The following is a 23,327-nucleotide window of genomic DNA, read 5'->3' as shown; positions in this document are numbered from 1 at the left end:
AGGCGGTCTCGGCCGGCTCGATCTGGATAGATGGAAGGCCATACTCTGCAGTTTACTTGTAACTGATGCTGGAAATTTACTGCTGATCCAATGAATCTGAGGCGAATGGGTTTCATGTATGTACGAATTGATATGGGTCATGGCTTGCATCATGTTTGATAATTCAAAGCATCTACTCAACTTCACGCGTGCTCTCTTCCAATGCCTGTTCGTAGATACTTGTAGCAGCCCTATGGGAATAGAAGCGGCCACCTCAACAATACAGATTATCACGACCTCCATCAAAAGACCAGAGGGCATTCCAGATGCACTGGACCGCACTCGGGCAAGTGTACAAAGATTTTTCCGCATGTGTTGGATTCTGCAATGTTCATCCACACGTGGCCTTGCCCTCGCTCGCTTAGGGGGCCACACCACAAGATGCATTTTGACAACCTGGATGAGGCACTGGGCGGGAGCCTGGAGCGTTTTTGGCCAGGGGCCGAACATGCACCGCAGTGCATTTTGCGATCACGAACAACCTTACTGTAGATAAAAACAACATGAATGAGTTCAATATACGGTTTTAATGTTTTCTGAGCAAGGTCAAAGAGTTAAATCATCAGAGCGTTGATTTATCGTGGAGTGTCGGGCGTTGGTGTTTGCGAATCCCCTCGTGCAACACCAACAACCCGCAGGCGTCACCAACATTGACAACAAAGAAACAAGTCACGACGCATTCAAGTTTTCAATCAAGGCCAAATGTGATGTAAAAAATCAAATTCATATAACTAGAGGCAGCCTGTTCATCCTTGTGTTGGGTACCATGCCCTGAAGCTATCTGTGGTTAACTACTCTACTCGGACCTTGTCCTTGATCCTTCGAGAGAAAACCAGATTCTGTTGAATGCTTGATGAACCTACATGCCTTCCATTTGCCTTGAACTTTTCTGTGCGACCTTGAACCCCTTGCGCAGCGATGATCATGAAGAAGAAAGAAACCATTAGAGAACATGAAGAGCAAATGCAACGTGAAATCAAATCCTTGTGAGCCACCATGTTTTTGTGTGTTTTGAAAGAAGCAATTGGAAAGTTGAAAATGGGGTATCAGCTCGTTAGTCGTGAGAATCGTTACCATCGTGAAGAACCGTGGAGTGAAGTGTTGCTCAAGCGTTGGCGTTGGCGTTGGCGTTGGCAAGTGCGATCTCCTGGAGTGCGTTGTCCCGGTCGGCGGCGTGGACGACGTCCCACATCTTGGAGATAGTACCGCTGCCGAAGTGGTAACTGGCACCTTCGTCGAACATCTCCTGGGCCAGAATCTTCCAAGGAGGTCGCGCATCTCCGACCTCCTTGTTGTTGTCGGTGAACCATCGGTAAGTCACGCGGCGAAGCAACTCAAGCTGTAGAGGAAGACGGTTAGCACAAGTCAAAAGGAAGTTCAAGGTGGATATGACTTACATCGTGCTGCTTCCAAACAGGCCTTCGAAGACGTTGCTCGGGATCCTTCGTCAAAGTCCGCCACTTACCCCGAAGGGTGGGCTCGGCCTCGGCGTACCCGCCAGCTTCCTTGATCTCACGGTAAGTGAAGCCATCCGCGCGGCGATCAATGAGGTACTGGTCGCGAGAGGCGCGACAGCTGTGGTCGGGAGGGGGGAAGCTTCTGATGTCTGGGCGAGATCGGTTGGCGTTCTGAAAGGGCTGCGCCTGGACCTGATGGTTCTGGATGTCGTTGCTTCCGGAGAGAGGAGCGTCGGCAAAGGTGGGGATGCCGTCAATCTGCTCGGGCTGGTCAATGTCCATCTCCTCACCAGGCATCATGTTGATCTCTCTGAGCTGGAGGCTGTTCTGGAGATCGACGATGACCTGAGAAAGTTGGTCGGTGGGAAGAGCGCTGAGGCGAACAAGGGCTGCGACATCCTCAGATGCCATGGGAACGGGGTTGGGGAAACCGATGAGATCCTGGAAGTCGGCAGGCTCGCCCTCAGCATCGACGTCATCCTCGTACTCGGGGGCAATCTCGGTGTCGTGGTCAGAGTCGGAAGCTTGCTCGACCTTGGCGGGGTCGGCGGAAACGATGTTCACGAGCTGGTTGGCATCAAGGTGGACTGGATCGAAAGTAGGGAAGACGATGTCGCCGTTGTTCTGGATACCCTGGTCAATGGGTTCCTGAAGGGCAACGGGGGCAGCCTGGATGTTCTGCTGGGCCTGAGGAGCAACAGCGGCGTTGTTCATGGCCTGCATCTGAGGTGGTGGTCAGTTATCAAAGTCATGTAGAGATGATAGGTGAAGCCCAAGACCGCAGAAGAGTCAATGATGGAAGAGGGGAAGGGCCAAGACGAAGAGAAAAGATAGAGACGAGAAAAGAAATGAAGATACATACCTGGACAGCTTGCTCGAGAGCAGGGTCGATGGCAAGTGGCTCAAAGGTCGGGCCAGGATCAATGCCCAGGTTGCGGAAGTTCTGCATGATAGCGGCCTGCCACTGCTGATAGGCCTGCATCTGCTCAGCGGTGACGCGGAAGTCGAAGTTCTCGAACATGTTGACAGCGGTAGAATGTAGTTTGTCGTAGAAGGGTTGACCGCCACAATGTGCGGACAAAGAGCGATCTGCAAAGTGCCGGAGCGTCAGTATGCCAAAGAGATTGCATGTAAAGAAGAGAAAAGAGTATCAGAAGGTTGGGTGGGTGGTGAACATACTTGATGTTGGCGATGGGTTGATGTGAAAGAGGTTTGAAGATCTGCTACTTGGATAAGGAGCAAATCGAGAAGATGATGTTGTGAAGTGTGAAGGAGAAGGGAAGAAGAATTCAGAATTCAGAGGGGGTTTATATATTGGTGCCAGAAGCCCCCCTCCGGCGAACGACCTCATGTCTTGATCAATACGGTTAAAAACCATTCTGAGAAGAATCTGAGATATGTCCCAAAATGGAAGCCTCGATTGTTCGTCCAGAGGAACGGTGGGCACAGGGTTGACAATGCTCTAGCGCACTGTGTCCGCACAGGTTGCCTGGGGCCAATGGGTGACGTCTGAGGTTGACGGGACAATGGGGGGCAGGGCACCGCCAGAAGGGTTCCTCAGGCGTCGAACAGGGGTCTATTCCTATTCAGGAGAATTTGGCAACGAGTGGGAACTGAATCTGAGGAGGATCTGAGAAGAATCTGAGGTCTCATCTGAGGTGATGCATCCCCTTGGATCTCTGGGGGGACAGGCCATCTGATATACCTGCTCGTCAGCCACACCAGCGCCGATTTCCCTTTGCTCGAGCACGCAACACACTCGCCCCTGGCCTGTAGTTCCTCGACAGGCTATTCCAGCGTCGTATTTTCCCCTTCCCGTGGTGGAGGCTCCCGGGAAGACGCTCGTCGCCCTTTTCGCCTGCATGTTTTTTTTCCATTATCTACGTACCCCCCCCCTCCCCCACAGGATCTTTGAGCATCGTAGGCAGTGCATATCGCTCTCGATATCACCCCCCCGTAGATTAAATATTTCTTACTTTGCTTGCCTACCCCGGTGGCGCTGGCCCCATGAGGATGTCGACGTCGAAATCTGGCCATATGCGTCCAAGCCCATCATCTGCGAACTAAAGCCACACGGGTCAGAGACAGTGCAGGGATGGGCAGTTTAAATCTTGGCAGCCACTCGGCATAATCGTTGAAAGTTGAGCCGTTGAGAGCACGGCATCTGATGCCGGGGAGGTGGGCTAGCTGCAGGTGGTGGCACTCGCTCAGATCTGGCCCTAACCTGGGCACTGACGTCTGCACGCCAAGGGGAGAGGAGAGAGACCCCCGCCGCTTTCGTCGGGGCCATGTTTGAATTATCCGGATTAGTAAAAAAGGATGGTGAGGGCAAACTTGAGGGAGAGCCCCTCGGAGAGCTGCAGCTGGTGGTCCACCCCAGGCTAGAGGGAAAACCACTGGAGGGACAAGTTTGTGATGATGATAAGCTTGGTATGCACATTGGCATTTCTCTTTAATTCACCATTCGTGCATTGATTCAGAATCTGTGACCGCAACTTGAACATTTACCTTTTCGTAGTAGTCAAATATTAATGGATATCTGTCCTTGTGCTACCCCATGAGTTCATCGCCTCGCTGCATAAGGCCCGGCTGCATACCTGCAGTCTGCCAGTCTTCCATGGATCTCCGTATAATTTCAAAAAGTCGGTCACTGCCGTGTCATGTCGGGACTCAGCATAGCATGCACATCACCTGCTCCAGACCGCCGACACAGGGCACAAGGTTCCCCAGATCCCTCTTCTCCCTCTCCTCTTGCTCTCAGAAATCATTATCTGGTCGTGCTGCTAACTCTGTGCATTAGAACTTGTCCTCCTCTCCACTCTCCTCCCCCCTTGATTTCGCAGACACCGACGCAAGACCCAAACATTTCGAGCTCGACCACTCCCAGTGCTTCCCGTTCCCGTCTTCGCCGCCGCCGAGTCGTATACACTCCCCCTCCTCGCCCCTCCCACGCTCCCTCAACTTCGGATGGGGGGTTCAGCCCTGGACAGAGCAAGTTTGATATCCTCGGGCTGAGCCGTGGTCGTCGAGACTAATGAAGGAAAAGGCGACCTTTCCCTCCTGGGCGAAAGTCGCATACCAGATACCCGGAACTGATAGGTCGCACGGCTTCTGCCCTGTCGCCGCGTGGGAACCCGCATGATGGCGTCCAGGGGGGCGGTGTGCCCAGGATAACGGCCCACGGGGTGTCTTCTCCAAGAGAGACATTCTGCATGCTGACCATGAGGGGGGCGTGTCTGTAATCAAGGGCAGCGGGGGGGAGAGACGCACGCTGGCACACCCTCCAACTACTCGGAAGACGGGGTCCTCTGGGGCCGAGATCACTTGGCTTAAGCAGGCCCTTCGATTTTGGGAAACCCGTCCATGGTTCTCTACGGAAGAGGCTTGAAACGCGGGAGCGATTGGGAGCCCACCAGCCAATGTCGGCAACGGCAAGGCAAGACAGGACTCGAGGGACCTGAGATTGGAACGGCAAGGACGGGTTACAGAAATTGTTTGCTTCCAAGATGATCCCATGATCCGTGATCTCTCAGTTCTCCCCTTTCTGTACTCGATAAGCCAGACAGAACAAGCCCCAGTACACTTGAGTTTCCTCTTGGAGCCTCTCGCAGAGCTCAAGACGACAGAATCAAATCTCCAGGACGACGATCCTCCCCAAGTTTGCTCGCCTCCTCTGCTGCCACATTTCCCACCCACCATTCTTAGCGTCTCTGGCCTCAGCAGCTAGACTTGCCGCTTACGCTCTGCAGGCCCTGAGGAAACTACATGAAAATTGCTTTGCCTGCCAGGATTGCATTGCATGTTGACGTAGTTGGACTACGAACGGGAGGACGAACACCTCTCAGGATCCCTCTTCTCTCTCGAATGTCACTTTTTTCTCTCCATCCAGGCTTTTGAACTGGGCAGGCAAAAAAATTGTGCACTCGGCTAAAGAGGGCAACAAACTGAATGCAGGGAGCTTCTGCCACTCAAGTCAAGGGCGTGCCATTTTTTTTTACTTTTGCTGCTTCGCCACTGCAAAAATATGCTGGCCCACTGTGATTCAATGCAAACCCGGGTATCTCAATGATTGACGTAGACAAAGAGGCAACGTGTTTTACTTGGAAGCACACTCGAGACCCTTCATGATACCGTGGATGTCGCCAGAATAAGACTTGGTGCTTACCTACACAAAAACTTGTTTCCCGTCTCCACGCGAAAACCGTTGCTGGTGCCCGTTGGAAGAAAAATAGAGACACCTAACGCTTTTTGGCTTGGGCAAGGGGAACTGCAACCGTTGAGAGAAACAAGGGCAGGGGTTCGTCCTCTCTTTTTTTTGTCTCCTCCCCCCTTTCGTTATTGGAGGCAGCTGCACTGCCCTGCCCATCCCCCATCCATTCATCGTGCAGTGCAGATTTGGATCGAACCGATTTCCGGGTCCGTGGATCTGAGTGCAAGCGAGATCCAAGGTTGGATCTGTCTGATCTTGTGTTTCATTCTACGGGGAATTAAAGTCTGAGTGGGCTTTGGTAGGGGGGGACCATAATATGATCTGATCGTCTTGGGGCTGAATCGATCTGAGGATCGGAGATCTGAGAGCCAAAGGTGGGGCAGGGCTCTCCCTCGTCTCTTCTCAGAAGTGACAGTAGCCAGAGGAGGGCCTGGAGTGACATGGCATGACATGGCAGGTTGTGCCCTCGGCCCCTGACGACTCGTCGGTTTGTCACGTCACAGACGATGAGTGCATATCCCTCGACACTTGTTCGTCTGCACCAGGCAGATCTCGTGAGGAAACAAGCAAACAGACAGGCACACACACACACACACACACGCACGCACACAATAGGAAGAATAGAAAGGACAGCACACAAACCACCCTTGCTTTTTATGAGGGCTCGCTCAACTCGCTCGATCCGGATGCATCCAGTGCATCCGCAGCGTCATGTCAATCTTCGGACCAAGAGCCCGATTGCCCATCATCAGGGCATGCATGACAAGTCAATGGCAATTGGGCAAACGCATGTTTGCCTGCTGCCGAGTGGTAGGATCCCCATCTGCAAGTCCACGCTAGAGCAGTTCTTCGATCAGGCTCTGCAAGAGACATCTTCCCCAAGGCCCGTGCCCCGAGTGTGGCTTGGAGAGACAGTCAGAGAGAGAGAAGAACAGTGACTACTATGTTAGGTACAGTACATCACCTTAGGGATGGGCCGTGCCGCTCACACTTGTGAATGCAGTGTGCGTTATGTCTGTCTTGCTTGCTTCGCTCAGACCCTCTTGGGGGCTTGACTAGACTGCGCTGAAGATGCGCCTCTGGCCTGTGGTTCGTCACGAAGCAAACACTTCTGCATTTGGACTTCTGCAGCGTCTGTCGTGGTTTGCTGTAGCTAATTGGAGATTGTCTATTAAGGCAAATTTACCCATGACGAACCCGTGGGTCGAAGGTTCATCTGCTGTGGCCTTGATTTCTAGGTATTTTGCTTCTCTCTAGGGTAACCAACTGAACTCGACACTCCAACAGCACCACATCCCCTCAGATCCAGAGCTGGCTTGAGGAGTTACACATTGCCGGTCAGACACTTGCTCAAATAATGTGGAATAATAACATCATGGCATTGCCCAACATACCAACCCGTCTTCCAGAGCTAGTTGATAATGCAGCGTGTCTCGACCCATTAATCATGCAACCCCATCAAACTCCAGTGTGTCCCCGTCTAGATACAAAGAAGAAACCCAGCTTCAAAGAAGAACACCCCCATAGAGAAAGAAAAAAACACCAGAACCCATGGTAAATTTAAAACTCCCTTAATCCTCCCACTCTTCGTCCAGCTGGTCAATCAGCCGGTTCTCAGCCTCATTGTTGCGATCCCTTCGGCTGGGACTCGAGCTCACTCTGCTGTAGCCACGCCGAGGAGCGATGCGGCGGATGCAGGCCGTAAGGAGGCGGAGAAACAGATCCTATAGAAACAAAAGCATCCCCCCGTCAGTCCCACAATCTCCTTTTTTGATGTATATCGTGACTCAGGGAAGATATCTCTCCCGTTTCGAGGAAAGGGGACGACGCACGCAAATGAAGCTCCAGATGCCGGCCCAGAGGCTGTAGTTGGGGAGTTGGCGCCAGCCGCGGGCGTGGGCCACGGTTCGGTTGTAAAAGATGCCGCCCAGGAAGTAGACGAGCACGGCGATGAGCACAATCAGCCCAAAGATGCTGCCGGGGCCTACACTACCAGGCTTGTGCGGCTCGGCGTGGGCGCAGGCGTGCGAGGACCGCACCTCGAAGAAGTAGGCGCACTCTTCAGGGTCGGTTCCCACAAAAGAGACGCTGGCAGAGGTGCTGCCAGGGTCTCTGTCGCAGTGGAACGAGATGGTGGTTGACTTGCGCCTTCGAGTGTCTATCGGCTTGGGCTCCTGAGAGGCCTCGGGTACGGGGGTGTAAGTTGCATCCTCATCGTTGTAGCTGAGTTCGCTCCGTCGTCCGAATACGTTTGTCGGTTCGGCATCCTCACCACAGGGAGAGCCACCGGTGTATTGCAGAACCAGCTTGCGACCTCGGCTCTGCAAATCCATCGATTGGGAACTGTTGCTGTTAGCCGGCGCATTCTCCCAGGGATATACTCATGTCAACCAACCCTATAGAAATAATCTCTCCGCGCGACATGTAGTATGCGCTTACGTTCTGCCACAGACCAGCATCTACACCCACGACATCGTGCACGGGATCGACAACGGCGCCGCAGATGTTGAGCGTAAAGTTCCTGCCATAGTCATACCCCTTGGAGAAGTAATCCTTGGTGACGGCCGACTTCTTTGTGTTGTCGTCGGCCACCACCGCCATGTCCGGCCGCAGGTCGTAGAAGCCGCCACTACCGGTATGCGACGTAGCCGTACATGCTGGGGCGTGGGTTGTGGTAGACGGCAGCTCGTCCGGCTCTGCGCTGACGGCCAAGGCTATGGAGAGGAGGAAAGGCAATGATCGGAAGCGCATATCGACGTGTCTAGGGATCGTTTAAACGGACGAGATGGACGAGGGTCGTGGTCGCGCCTCGAGGCAGATTCAGCAGTTGGAATCGCGACAGCAGCACCTGGTCAACTAGACGTCACAGACCAAAAAAGAAGGAACGTTAATGGTAGAGAGAGCGTGAAAAAATCTCGACATACAAAAAATGAGGCTTCAATCGACTCTGAAGATGAACAGGTTCAAGTTGCGAAGTGAAAGTGTATGGCATCCCTTGATTACGCGTGCGTTCCCCATCGACACTCAAAACCTCAAACTGTCTTCTCCAAATTAAACCCCCGGCAGCCTGCCCTTGAGAGTTTAGGGGGGCTTGGTCCCGTGGCGATGGTGGCTGGTGATTGGCCGGCAGCTACACCAAGGACAGGGTGGGAGGGAGAGGCGAGCGAGTATGACGAGGACACCGGCTTAAGTATTTGTCCGGAATAAAGCTTGTCCAAGTCGGCGTCCTTGGCTCCCGATCTCCGTGCTCCCCCTGAAAGCTTATCGAAGCTCTCCATTTGTCAATTGCTCTCAGAGCCGAATACGACGGGCAGCGGGGCCCATGTTGTTGCGCAGGCCGCTTTTAAATGAGCCGACGCGGAACTCGATCACTCCGCGACGGCAAACGTGTGCGTACGTGCATTCAGGCAAAGGATTTTTTGCCAATGGTGGGCTCTGCGTTGAAAACCTGAGTGTTGCTAGTTGTTTGTGAGGAAGTGGCTTCTCAGGGGCTTTATAACATCTCGAGATCCCTCCTAGATCTTGCATACCCTTGCTCAATTGCACCCGCGACACAACGAGCTTCGCCCACCGCAAGATGGCCCCCAAGTCTAGCAAGGCTGCCTCTGAGGAGCAGCATGGCTACGAGTTCTTTGGACCGTGAGTTGACCCTCGACTAACACGACTGCAGACTACTTACTAACTGATGTGTTAGTCCCGGTGCATTCGCCATCTCCTTCCTCCTCCCCGTCCTCGTTTACGTCTTCAACTTTGTCTGCAACGACATCTCGGGCTGCCCCGCGCCGTCTCTGCTGAGCCCCAAGACCCTCTCGCTCGACAAGCTCAAACAGGAGGTTGGATGGCCTCAGGATGGCTTCGCTGGACTTGTTAACTGGGAGGCTTCTGCTGCCACGGCTGGCTACATCCTGCTGTCTCTGATCCTCTACCGCGTGCTTCCCGCTCATGAGGTTGAGGGTACTGAGCTGCGCTCTGGGGGTCGTCTCAAGTATAGACTCAACAGTGTGTTACAACGTCCCCAACTCTTGCAGGAATAAAGTGCTGACTGTCTTAGCTCTGTACAGCAGCTCGTTCACCCTGGCTATTCTCGCCGCCGGAACCGCAGCCCAGGGCGCCGAGTTCCCCGTCTGGACCTTCATCTCGGACAACTTCATCCAGATCCTGACCGCCAACACCATCTTCTCGTACGCCGTGGCCACCTTTGTCTACGTCCGGAGCTTCAGCGTCAAGCCGGGAAACAAGGAGAACCGTGAGCTCGCTGCGGGAGGGCACACGGGCAACATGCTGTACGACTGGTTCATTGGCCGCGAGCTGAACCCTCGGGTTGTCATCCCCCTGATTGGCGAGGTGGACCTCAAGGAGTGGCTGGAGCTCCGACCTGGCATGATGGGTTGGATCATCTTCAACTGCTCCTGGTGTGCGCAGCAGTACCGCAACTACGGCTACGTTACTGACAGCTCCATCTGCATCACACTTGTCCAGGCCGTCTACGTCTTTGACTCTTGGTGGAACGAGCCAGCCATCCTGACCACCATGGACATCACGACTGACGGTTTCGGAATGATGCTTGCCTTTGGTGACATTGTCTGGGTGCCCTTCGTCTACTCCCTGCAGACCCGGTACCTGGCTGTGCACCCTGTCTCACTCGGTCCTGTTGGTCTTGCCGTGATGCTGTCCCTCATTGGTCTTGGCTTCTACATCTTCCGCTCTGCCAACAGCGAGAAGAACAACTTCCGAACCAACCCCAACGATCCCAAGGTGTCTCAGCTCAAGTACATCCAGACCAAGAAGGGCAGCAAGCTCCTCATCTCTGGCTGGTGGGGAATTGCCCGACACATCAACTACCTAGGTGACTGGATCCAGTCTTGGCCCTACTGCCTGCCCACCGGCCTTGCTGGCTACCAGATCCTGAGCGCCGGTGCCCAGGCCGAGGGGGCGTTCGTGATGCGGGATGGCCGAGAGGTTGTCCAGGGGGAGGCCAAGGGATGGGGCATGCTCATCACCTACTTTTACATCCTGTACTTTGCTATCCTCCTCATCCACCGCGAGCGCCGTGACGACGACAAGTGTCACCGCAAGTACGGCGAGGACTGGGAAAAGTACCGCAAGATGGTCCGCTACCGGATCATCCCCGGAATCTACTGATGGGTCTGGAGCAATGGGGAAGCCAAGGATCAAGTTTTACAGCAGCCTAGAGTGTTGTTGGCATAGGGAGAGGGATATGCAAGTAGAATGGGTCGATCAAGGCTTTAGTCGGCCATTGTGATGGATCACCTGCGGGAGACCGTCTTACAAATAGACAAGACGATTCACCTGCCTAGACAGGTATCAAGCTCTACGACCTCTAGACATGTGTACTCGTTTTAACCTTATTTTGCTTGATCTGAGGATCCCTTCGTCCACATTCGGGTCGGGACCAACACGAGCCGGAGCGTGAGAACCTGTAGCAACCCGACTTCTGTACCACGGAACACCAATTCCACCAATTCCACCAATTCCACAGGATGGGCTTATACCACGTTGCTTCTGCATGGCAAGAGGGAAATCCGGGTAAACTGTAACCTTGTGGACGAGGGGGGGCTTAAACTCGGTCAACGGATGGTCCCTCTCTCGTGGAGAGAGCGAGACTAGAGCGTGCTGCACCACGAGGCCTCGTTGGAGTCGAAACGGGCCGAAGAGCGCGGGGCCGATGGACGGACGATCGGTCGACGACGCGGGGGATTTTTGGGATGCGGGGAGGACGTGAGGAACAAGGGTTCGAAGCTGTTGGCGTCATCTCTAGCCAGGGGGCAAAGGTAACCATTGGAGGCTTTGTCGGACGTAGGAGAGAAAGCTGTTCCTGTGTCTTGGTCAGCTAGAAGAAACCCCAATTGTACATAAACAAAAACGTGTACGTCAAGTTCAGCTGTCAAACGCGTGGAAGAAAGGGGATCGAGTGAGATGAAACTGAACACTGCGTTACGCCGTTGGGAAAGCTAGCATGTCGATCACCATCTCCAGCCCGGGAGTTTTGGATTCACTATCGATTTTCTGCCCTCGACAAGGATCAATGCAAGACTCGGATGCATCACGTAAAAAGAGGTTGACGTCAACATGGCCAGAACCTTACATCTGTAGACAATCGGAGCAGATGGGTTGATGCCTGTCGGTCGAGTAAAGCCGAAGCAGAGCATCAGCTGGTCATTTCGCAGCAAAGAGCCCATGACTGCCGTCATTGCAACTGCTCGAACTGGTCCATCATCGGCCCTATTCCCCACGAGCGCAGGGGGGGCGTAGCCTGGCAATGCCGGGCTGTTGGACGCCCTAGCTTCAGTTGGAGGGTTTGTGGGGTACGACGAACGATCGGCGGTAGGTTCTTCGCTCTGGAGCGTGTCATCGAGTTGGGCCAAAAAAGCTTCCGAGTGCTTGAAGGATAGTCGTACCAAGTCTGGAGCCCTCTTGAGGGGGAGGGATACGGGGCCAAGAGAAAAAATGGATTGGTGAGCATTTAGGAAGAAGAGGGGAGGGAGAGGGCAAAGATCCTGGGCCCAAGACATGCGCTTGTTCGGATGCCCTGGCACGAGAGTAATATCCACGACGGCACATAAAAGGCCACACAGCGGCTGCTGGGTCTACTTTAAATTGACCAGTAGTCTCGGTCTTTCTTTATATCAAGGCCATCTCCCTCCTGCTTGACTGCATCCCCTCAGGCTTGAATCCTCGGGCCTGGTCTATATATCGTCCCATTGACTGCTCTCCAGTGGTTCCAGGGGCATACGGCAGATGGGCCGAACACAACGCAGACCTATTTCCAAAGCCACAAAAATACAGAGCAGATAAAATGTTTGTACTATCCATATTTGAGACTCTCTCTACAAATACCAACATATACCTAACCGTCAAACAGAAAAATACAGCAAGAATGAGGTCGGATTGGCTCCTCGGGGCCCTTCTGCTGGCCACTGCCACAGACGCTGCAGCTCCTCCCAGGGTGAGCAAGCCCCCTTCCCACTGAAGGACCCCTCCCCTAGCCCACACAACCCTTGCATCTTCCCACAATTCCCTTCTGCCTTCTCCACCTCCACCTTTCACCACCGCAAATCATCATCGTCGCTCCGCTTCACAACCCCTGCACAAGTTCAAGCTATCCGCCATTCCTTTGCCGCTGTGTTTTCCGAGATGCGTTCCCCCACTGCTCGTCCCAACTACGACCTCGTTCTTTCGAAATTTGTTGTGATCCTTTTCCTGGGTGCTCTGCTGTTCTTCTTTTTCTTCTCTATCTACGCCTTTGGGCGCATGTACGAGGAGTGCACGACGACGAAGAAGAAGCCCAACACGAGGAATAAATCAACAAATCTACTTCCGCGGGATCGACAAGATGCGGTTCACCGTTGTTCTCGCGGCATTTTCGGGGCTGGTCCCGATGGTTGGTTCGCAAGCTGACCAGAAACCACTACAGCTCGGTGTGAAGAATAACACTCTCGCGCATTCTCCTCCCCATTACCCTTCCCCATGGATGGACCCGGCCGCTCCTGGCTGGGAGGAAGCCTATATCAAGGCTAAAGATTTTGTCTCACAACTTACCCTACTTGAAAAGGTCAACTTGACCACTGGTGTCGGGTGAGTCACTTGTTTTTCTCTCTCCTTCCTGACGTGACGCTTCGTTTTGACCTCCTTCCCGAGGTTCCTATACCCTCTACTAGCACTGCTAACACTCGAGGTAGATGGATGGGTGAACGTTGCGTCGGCAACGTGGGTTCACTCCCTCGTTTTGGAATGCGCGGTCTCTGCATGCAGGATGGCCCTCTCGGCATCCGCTTGTCTGACTACAACTCTGCCTTTCCCACTGGTATTACCGCTGGCGCCTCTTGGAGCCGTGCCCTCTGGTACCAACGTGGCCTCCTGATGGGCACCGAGCATCGTGAGAAAGGTATCGATGTTGCACTTGGGCCTGCTACTGGTCCCCTCGGTCGTACTCCTACCGGCGGCCGCAACTGGGAGGGTTTCTCGGTTGATCCCTACGTTGCTGGAGTTGCCATGGCCGAGACTGTTAGCGGCATTCAAGATGGTGGTACTATCGCCTGTGCTAAGCATTACATCGGCAATGAACAAGGTATGCTCCATTCTCTTTCTTCGCTGATAAATTTGCTAATAACGACCTAGAGCACCATCGCCAGGCTCCCGAATCCCTGGGCCGCGGCTACAATATCACCGAGTCCCTGTCCTCGAACGTCGATGACAAGACTCTTCATGAGCTCTATCTCTGGCCTTTCGCAGACGCTGTCAAGGCGGGAGTTGGTGCCATCATGTGCTCCTACCAGCAGGTGAACAACTCCTACGGCTGCCAAAACTCAAAACTTCTCAACGGAATCCTCAAGGACGAACTGGGATTCCAGGGCTTCGTCATGAGCGACTGGCAAGCCCAGCATGCTGGAGCCGCTACCGCTGTTGCAGGCCTTGACATGACCATGCCTGGTGACACTCTATTCAACACCGGATACAGCTTCTGGGGTGGTAACCTGACCCTCGCTGTGGTCAACGGCACTGTTCCCGACTGGCGTATTGACGACATGGCTATGAGAATCATGGCGGCATTCTTCAAGGTTGGCAAGACTGTTGAGGACCTTCCTGACATCAACTTCTCTTCCTGGTCTCGAGACACTTATGGTTACGTTCAAGCCGCTGCCAAAGAAAATTGGGAACATATTAACTTCGGTGTTGATGTTCGACATGACCACAGCGAGCACATTCGAACCTCGGCCGCCAAGGGCACTGTCCTCCTTAAGAACTCTGGCTCGTTGCCCCTTAAGAAGCCCAAGTTCCTTGCCGTCGTTGGCGAGGACGCCGGCCCGAACCCTGCCGGTCCTAACGGCTGTAACGACCGCGGATGCAACAACGGCACTCTGGCCATGTCTTGGGGCTCAGGAACAGCCCAGTTCCCCTACCTCGTTACTCCCGACCAGGCCTTGCAGAACCAAGCTGTCCTCGACGGCACTCGCTACGAGAGCGTCTTGCGGAACAACCAGTGGGAACAGACACGGAGTCTCATTAGCCAGCCTAACGTGACGGCTATTGTGTTTGCCAATGCAAATGCCGGAGAAGGATATATCGATGTTGACGGCAACGAAGGCGATCGAAAGAACCTGACCTTGTGGAACGAGGGTGATGACCTGATTAAGAACGTCTCCTCAATCTGCCCAAACACCATTGTTGTCCTGCATACTGTTGGCCCTGTCATCCTGACGGAATGGTATGACAACCCGAACATTACCGCCATAGTGTGGGCTGGTGTTCCTGGACAGGAGTCCGGCAATGCTCTTGTTGACATCCTTTACGGCAAAGCAAGCCCTGGTCGCTCCCCCTTCACATGGGGTCGCACCCGAAAGAGTTACGGCACTGATGTCCTATACGAGCCCAATAATGGCCAGGGCGCTCCTCAAGATGATTTTACGGAGGGAGTCTTCATTGACTATCGTCATTTTGATCAGGTTTCTCCCAGTACTGACGGTAGCAAGTCCAACGATGAGTCTGCTCCCATCTACGAGTTCGGCCATGGTCTGTCCTGGACCACGTTTGAGTACTCTGAACTCAACGTGCAAGCTCACAACAAGATTCCCTTCGATCCTCCTATTGGCGAGACGATTGCTGCTCCGGTCCTTGGTAACTACAGCACCGACCTTGCCGACTACACGTTCCCCGATGGAATTCGCTACATCTACCAGTTCATCTACCCCTGGTTGAACACCTCTTCTTCCGGAAGAGAGGCTTCTGGCGATCCCCACTACGGAAAGACGGCCGAAGAGTTCCTGCCCCCCGGAGCTCTCGATGGCTCAGCCCAGCCGCGACCTCCATCCTCTGGTGCTCCAGGTGGAAACCCTCACCTTTGGGATGTGTTGTACACCGTTAGTGCTATTATAACCAACACTGGAAACGCCACATCGGACGAGATTCCGCAGCTCTACATTAGTCACGGCGGCGAGAACGAGCCCGTCCGCGTCCTCCGCGGCTTTGATCGGATCGAGAACATCGCCCCTGGTCAGAGTGTCAGATTTACAACTGACATCACTCGTCGTGACCTGAGCAACTGGGATGTCGTCTCTCAGAACTGGGTTATTACAGACTACGAGAAGACCGTCTATGTCGGGAGCAGCTCCCGCAACCTGCCTCTCAAGGCAACCCTGAAGTAGATACCGCATGATGAAGGGTGGCAGACTGCATTATTTTTTCTTTCTTTTGGCGTTTCATGAGTAGCCTCGGATGGCTACAGGCATAGCACAAGCAAGCAAGCACGTTGAGTGTCTTAATGTACCTATATGGTCTAGCGTCTTATGAGGAACATGACGATTATTCACATCCTCCTTTGTGCCTTCGTTGTGACTTGCTCCGTAACTAGTCTATATTTCGACTGACTCCCCATATCAATACAAATCCCTTGACGCCCGTTGCTCCCTCCTGTAGGCTGTAGATATTTCCTCGATTCTCTTCCGTGTTATCCTAAACTTCGGTATCGTCTCGATTCTCGAACGCAAGTGTTACGCGGTATCGCCCATCACGACATCGACTTGTTGGACTTGAGGGCTGTTTCTTGTACGTGGAGAACTGTTCGGGAGCCGAGGTACGATCGTGTGCATCGGGGGTAGAGGTACATCTGAGGAAGAACTCCTGTTAGCTCCCGGCTCAACATACTAACACTCAACCTAGTTAGATTCTTCTGGAAGCACGTGGTACTCATTGGACGAATATTGGACAAATACTGGTGGAAAACGAACTCGGGCAAGAAAACGATGTTTTTATTTGGTGAAAAGTCTCAAGGGAACATCCTGAAAGGTTTTCTGAAGATTACTGTGACCGTGTGGCATCTGAAGCAACAAGTGATATCTGCTTCAGCTGGAGCTCTTGGGCGTACACTGGTTATCTTATGGCAGACACTCAGTAGATCAAGGGACTTTTCCCATGGAGACAAGATGCCTAGCCGAATAGCAAAGATTATAGCGTTTCGCAGAATATTGGCTTCAAACCCGATGCTGCATGGAATCGTAGACAAAGAGAGCGGGTATCCCGATACTGTATCGTCTGTGGAAACTGAAATGGGGTGGGGCCAAGACTTGGTAGGTTCGGAGGCCGACGCTGGGACGAAGATAGGGGCACGTTCGAGTATCAAGTAATTTCTGCAGTGGAGCAATTGTTAGTCCATGGTTTGAACAATGGAGATGTAGTCGGTTGATAGATACTTGGAGGGGGGCTGAGGATTACCTCAGGGCACTGGGGCCCATGGCATCCTGTATTAGACGAACTATCCTTTTGATAGGTCAATCGTCTCGGGGGCAGGGACGGGAGATAGCAGAGATTGGATTGGAAGATTCTTCTAGAATGCTTAGCAGTACCCGTTTCCTAAAGACCATCCAACCTCCTGCAGGATACATCCTCGACGCCATAGTACCCATTCCTTAGTCTAGATATTCTCATGAGCGATAGTACACGCCGAAGATGGTCTTGTCTTGTAAAATATATGGCTAGTATAGCACTCGGGGGGGCAGGGGAGAGAGAGGATTGGAGGTCGGTGTGTGTTCGAGGGGATTCTGTTCGAGACCAATTTTAGCATTTGAAATAGACAACATGGCTCGATGGACAACAAAACTCTAGACCAAAGGAGACAAACGGGGCTTAGTCCTGAATCTTTAGATTTTCAAGGGATACTGAGGGGAAGTCAGGAGACCAGATCAGCTTAGGAAAGCCACGAACCTTGAAGTCAGGGTTTGCCAGCCGTTTGGTACAAACTGAGGGTAATGAAAAGTGCATCCTTCCTCATCTCATACGCTGTGAGAACATGAAATGGATGTCGCCTCACTCTCTTCCACCCCCCCTTTGTCATCTTGCCATCCTTCATCTTGGGCCGCTGCCATCTCTCTACCCTCGGCTCGGGTGCCCCTATCTTGAGGATCTGCTGACCTAGAATGCAGGCGAGGGGTTGGTCGTCGGGGAGGACATGGAGTGTGGTCATCTGAGACAAGTGGGATCTGTTTCTAGATAAGGATTGGATCAGCTACATCCTGTCTCGACCGGTGAAGTTGAACAGAGTATGATTCTTGGTAACAAGAAAGATTTGGAGGAGAATTGGGAGAGTGGCACTTGGCTTACCTGTGGTGTATCTAACAAAATGTGCAAAAAGACGATATGCCTCCTCTTGATTCCTCTCGTAAGGTGGCGTGATAGTCTTGGCGGAAACCCCGAAACGAGGTCAGGAGCATTTCGACAAACAAGGTGCATTAAGAGAATCATTTCGCTGATGGGTTAATGCTCCGCTGTCTGCTGCCCTGAGAACCTAGAGAAGACTGTACGACTCTATCAATGGCTTGAAACATATAGATACGGAGCTACTTCCACTTTCATCCGCCTCGGCCCCTGGATCATTCACGCCTCCGGAGATGGCCATGTTTGTGGTTCATTACCTGTTTTTGTGTAGGCCACTGACGTCTTGAACACGGAAAGGTCCCTGTTGTGAGAGATTCGGCAGATAGTGGACTCCATGAACGCGTAGTCCAGCGTCCTTGGAGGTGTTGGGCTGTGTTTCTTGTCCCTCTGTGCTAAGTAGCGTAAGCATTCGTAGTCAGCTGCTTTCTTTGCTACTCTGCCCAACGGCCCCCCTGTCTCCGTGAGGAACGGAACACCTCGTTCGACAGCAAGAGCCAGAGTTTGTCATCTCCCAGAGCAGTCCCGAGGATATCCTAGGTTAGTCTGATCATCCAACTGCCGAGCTTCTGCAAGAGAGGGAAGTTCTTACCGAGTGATCATCCATGATCCCGTATCACGACGCCTATTCCTTCTCCTTCAAGAACTTGGTGAACAGAGTTTCGTATCCGGCGTCCGATGGCCACGTCATCGAGGTTCCAAATCGGCCCGTAGTGTCCTCGTGGTGAGGCAATGGATCGGCAAGAAAATCAAAACTGTATCTATCCCCGAAGTCAGCACATATCATGAGTAGCACATCTTCGCCTATAATCAAGATTGTGTGGCTTGTCCTAGCCGAACCATCAACCTCCACAAGTCCTCGAAAAACATGGAGTCCACTTTGCTTCTGTATTCGGGAAACCTTGCGAGGCGGGGGGAACACATTGTACTTAGGAAAAGGTGCTATTTAAATGCGAGGCCATCCCTTTCGTGAAATACTCGTGAATTGCTGCCCGACAAGTCTTGGTGCGTCATGTCAGTGTCTTTAGGACCATAGAGGTAAGAGCCAACAGTCTCTCCCCCACTGATGTTGTTGAGTTTGCGTAGGACTAACGGGTAGTTGAAGCAGGGATTTGGAGGAGAGTGAGTGGTCAGATGGCATCTAGAGGGAGCTTAGGCAGTCCTGCTGCCACAGACTCGGCTAGATGACTTGAATCTGTACCTCTGTGGTTTTGTTGAGGCCACTGAGGCCCTGGGGGGATTCAGGTTCGCCTTGTGGTTCGCCCGAGCCATACTGAGGGTGCTTGTGCTGGCCTTGGGACCCGAGCCTGGCCTCGTCCTCGTTCATCGTTCTTTTTGTCTCGGGGCCCCGGTGGTCCATTCTTGTTCGACTTGTCCGCGCGGCGCGGGTCTGGCATTCTCTTGGTTTTGGTCTATTTCTGATGGGACGCTGTTAGTTTGATTTTCTATTCTCTCCCAGATAACCCCAATGACCAATAATCCTTACCAAATTCTTGAAAGTCCCTCCCCATTCCTGCAAACCCAGACTGTATCACAAAACGGAGTGAGCGAGAAGGGATCGCCAGGTGACTGATCCTGCAACCAGGTGCGGATCAGGTGTTAGGAATCTCGCCAGCGAGGCACAGACAGTTCGGTTCCACGGCAAGTTGATATCGCAATGATAATGGGACAAACAGTGGGCAAAAAGGGGCGCCCGAGGTTTGATAGGGCAAACCCCTCGGCAAGTGGTCACAAAAACAACTGCCGACGGTTGCCTGCATGCGCTGGCGAGGAACACTTGTGGAGAGGCTCAGTGGACATCGACGGAGGGGGAAGCCTATGGAACTTCTGTAGCGGTATAGAGGGAAAAAATGTTCTGGAAATTCAGGCTCCTGCTTTTTGGTGACTACGAAGCCCTCCGCTACCCACGTATTTCGAACCCCACACGTGACTATCCTTCTTTGGAACAGGCATCTACTGAACATTTTGATAATGGTTTTTTTTGGCAAAAAGCAGCCTCAATTTGATGCATCAAAGATACGATAAACTGGGCAGATGCAGGAGGGACATGCATGCGAAATTCCTTGCAGTTGACATATGCACACCCCAGACTTCCACCTGCCAAATCCCAACGTGCCTCAGCAGAGCCGCATGAGCTCGCCAAGAGGCATTCAGAACTAGCATGTAAGTTAGGAATTCCCCGCGGCTGTTGGTGCACGAGATTCAGCGTTTGGCGGTAAACTCGACCAACCGAACCAACCGGGGTAGAGGGAGCTCGTCACATCCCTGGCTGCACAGGCGTTGCCCAACGAACACTCTACCTGCCTCATCCTATGACGCGTGCAGCTCGAGTTTCCACTACGACCGGGCGCCTTTGCTCTCGACTATCCTATCACGAGTCCCACGTTGGACGCCGCGGAAGGCCTCGCCAAAAAACCTAGCACATGACGATGGAGAGGACAGGGGCGGAGCAGCCGACACATGGTCGTTCGAAAACGAGGCAACGAGAAGTTTGTGGGAGACTATGATGCTAGAGGATACAGGAACTTGAGCCTCAACAAGACTCCACTACGACCACGACGACTGCCTACCCTCACGGTTTTGTCTGGACCTTGTGCCTCCTTCGGTAGCCGAAGAAAGTTACCACACTTGGACAGGGCTGTTGTTCTTAACCCGTTTCGTCCTACAAGCTACAACAAAACTTCTAGAGTCGTCAGCGTTATTCATGACTCGCCAGTTCGAAGCCAGTCAAGGAAGAGGATGGAAAGGGCGGCCAAACAACCTTGACGAGAGCTGTCAACAAGGTACGTCACGCGTATGGGTAGTTTGTGAGACGTTGCATGTGGGCTAATTCAACATGGGAGTCGAAATAGATGGGAACACACCCGTTCTATTTCTTCTCACGGCTTCGGGACGGGACCAACCGGAAGCGAACCCGAGGTAGACTCCTCAACGAATTCCTAAACAAAGATAGAAGGTACGATTCTTCACAGCGAATTCCTAATGTCACTACAGTAGTGGGCATACTGCTAACGACCAGTACGATTGGAAGGTTGAGTTGCAGACAGGTTACCCTGATTGCCTTGGTGGCAGGTGAGTATCTACATCTGGCCGAGACCCGACAACTGATCATCTGATAGATTCTTCTCAACCCATCGCTTCTCATCACCTTGCAACTCCTTCTCAACAAGCAACCGAGCCCATAATGTTGTGCCAACACCTTGTCCTACTCCCAAATCCTCCGACCTTGAGCTCTGATGCACGACCGACACTTGTACGCCGCTGTACTCCCAGCTATGTCTCTACCCCAAACCTATGCATGTCCATGGTCTAAACCATAGAGACAAGGCAGCCACATTGTCACCGCCTCATCTTAAGCTGCAAGGCTACAGAAACATGTTTGCCTTCAGGGGAGAGGCAAAAAGCCTCACATATGCTTGAGCCCGAAAATCGGCACCACCTTTACGCTGCCAACCGCGGAGGCCTCTTGCTATTAGAGTACAGGGATGGGGTTACAACCGAGAGATGGATGCTTTGCTGGAACACTCGCCTTCGACAATGAATCACTGACCAGTTTAGAAGAGGCAGAATCGGATGGAAGGAGGCCATCGGTTTCAGTATCGTTGGCGCCTAAGGGGGCTATCGACGAAGAGCCTCATTCCAACTATAAGTACGGGACTTTTATCCCTTGAATGGCGACTATCATTCTTGCTCATCACAAGCTACTACAAGTTACTACAACCAAAGATCAAAACATCAGATTTCTATCCTTACTCCAAGGTCAGTCCATGCAACCTCGTCGAGGTGTCGAGTCCACGGCAACGCAAGCTAACATGGAGGTTACAGATAACCTTATCAGCGACACTCATCCAAACATCCGGCACCTCGAGACACCATGCGGCGCGCCCAACCACTCGTCCGAATGCCGGCTAGGGCTCAAACTCAAAAGGTCAGGGAGGAATGCGAGGCTGTGGGATGTCACAGCGAACCTGCTAGGTCTTCCTCCACGGGAGCGTTTTACTATTTCTGCCATCACCGTGAGCATTCTATGTCCAAGTTGAGTATGAGACGTATCTAACGGATGACAGACGCCTGTCAAGCTGGACCAAACAACTGTGGTGACCAAACAAGAAAGGGCGAAAAGTTCTGTGAGAAGCGTGCGTTGATACCATCCAGACTCATGAAGCAGAGGCTGACCAACTTAGACGCCGAATGCGCCGATCCTGACTGTCACGTCAGGTTTGAACCCTACGGCCTGAGATACTCCCAGATAGGAGCAGACAGATGGTTTTGTCCAGACCGTTCGTGCTCCTTTTCATCCCGTCTGAATGTGAAGACTGACAAGACATAGATGCCTGCACGGAGGGGGGCTGCTACAAGAGACGTCGAGACTCTGTCACATTGTTCTGCGCAGCACATGCCAAAGAGAACCAATGCAGAAAGCCAAACTGCGAAGAGATTCGAGTTCCCGACGGCCAGCTCTGCAAGCAGCACACCTGCGACGAGCCCGGGTGTCTTCTAGAAGTCTACCCACAAGGCCAGAACGGTCAAATGTGCTCCCAACACCAGCCCTGCGGCTATGCAGGCTGCAGGCGCTTTACACCCCTCGATGGCAATGGGCATCCGGAGAAGTTGTGTGCCTACCACCACATTTGTCGGGCCCCGGGCGACCTCTGTGATGGCATAGTCGATGACAACAGCGATTACTGCCCACAGCACAAGTGCGGTGTGATGGGATGCAACAGATGCCGCGACAACCAATGGGTCCCAGAGAACCGGTGGTGTACCCCTCGTGAGTTCCATCCATCTTAGACAATAGCTGGACAAGACTTGGACTGACAATTACTTGTCAGATACTTGCGCAGCCGCGGGGTGCCAACAATGCACCGACAACACGGACGACCCAAACTCGCGACACTGTTCTATGCACACGTGCTCGTGGAGAGGCTGCTCTGGGGAGGCCCGCATGAACACCCGGTTCTGCTCTGATCACGTCTGTAGGCGACGCGGGTGCGAACTTTCACGATTGGAGGGATCCGACTTTTGCCCGAATCACTCGTGCCGCCATCGAGGATGCCCGAATCCCGCCAGGCACCAAGGGGGTTATTGCATCGAGCACGATGGTGGGCGGGATGACGTTTCTGGGAGTGACTCGGACTCTTCCCACAGCCACAGACGGCGCAGACACAGCCAGCCGCGACGCGATGACCATCACCGAGGTCCTAGACGGGTCAGCCCTGGTCACCGTCGGCTACGAAGACAGGAGGAAGAAGAGCAGGAAGACGACGGGTACTACACTGTGAGTGGGAGGAATTCTAGGAACGTCAGCCCCGTACCTCGTTGGGCACGAAGACGCGATGGGTTCGAGCCGAATGTCTCACGGTGGGATGGGTTCCAGGCGAATGTTCCGCGACGATTCAGGAACGCTCGGGAGGCCGAGGAGATGGAAAGGGCGTTCCAACAGATGGACAGGCACG

At 53.1% G+C, this 23,327-nt stretch overlaps 4 protein-coding genes across 4 annotated transcripts; 2 read left to right on the top strand and 2 right to left on the bottom strand.

The window, feature by feature from the left end:
* Positions 1-1,144: 1,144 nt before the first annotated feature.
* On the bottom strand, positions 1,145-2,517 carry LRP88_09582 (uncharacterized protein; the record flags this gene model as incomplete). Its single annotated transcript, XM_083246066.1, has 3 exons — positions 1,145-1,378; positions 1,437-2,219; positions 2,359-2,517. The coding sequence occupies 3 exons, from the start codon at positions 2,515-2,517 to the stop codon at positions 1,145-1,147; spliced, it is 1,176 nt and encodes a 391-aa protein (XP_083097179.1).
* Positions 2,518-7,493: 4,976 nt separating this feature from the next.
* LRP88_09581 (mannose-6-phosphate receptor binding domain-containing protein) lies at positions 7,494-8,457 on the bottom strand (the record flags this gene model as incomplete). The annotated part of the gene is made up of 2 exons (XM_083246065.1): positions 7,494-8,049; positions 8,102-8,457. 2 exons carry the CDS (start codon positions 8,455-8,457, stop codon positions 7,494-7,496), a joined length of 912 nt encoding a protein of 303 aa, XP_083097178.1.
* An 826-nt stretch (positions 8,458-9,283) lies between these two features.
* On the top strand, positions 9,284-10,848 carry LRP88_09580 (delta(14)-sterol reductase; the record flags this gene model as incomplete). The annotated part of the gene is made up of 3 exons (XM_083246064.1): positions 9,284-9,345; positions 9,401-9,705; positions 9,758-10,848. The coding sequence occupies 3 exons, from the start codon at positions 9,284-9,286 to the stop codon at positions 10,846-10,848; spliced, it is 1,458 nt and encodes a 485-aa protein (XP_083097177.1).
* A 2,257-nt stretch (positions 10,849-13,105) lies between these two features.
* Positions 13,106-15,869, top strand: LRP88_09579 (beta-glucosidase; the record flags this gene model as incomplete). Its single annotated transcript, XM_083246063.1, has 3 exons — positions 13,106-13,302; positions 13,407-13,795; positions 13,846-15,869. 3 exons carry the CDS (start codon positions 13,106-13,108, stop codon positions 15,867-15,869), a joined length of 2,610 nt encoding a protein of 869 aa, XP_083097176.1.
* Positions 15,870-23,327: the final 7,458 nt, after the last annotated feature.

This window comes from Fusarium phalaenopsidis (genome assembly GCF_050370095.1).
Source record: "Fusarium phalaenopsidis strain FUZ10S chromosome Unknown contig_32304, whole genome shotgun sequence".
Taxonomy (NCBI): Eukaryota; Fungi; Ascomycota; class Sordariomycetes; order Hypocreales; family Nectriaceae; genus Fusarium; species Fusarium phalaenopsidis.
This window is presented reverse-complemented; position numbering and strand designations above follow the sequence as displayed.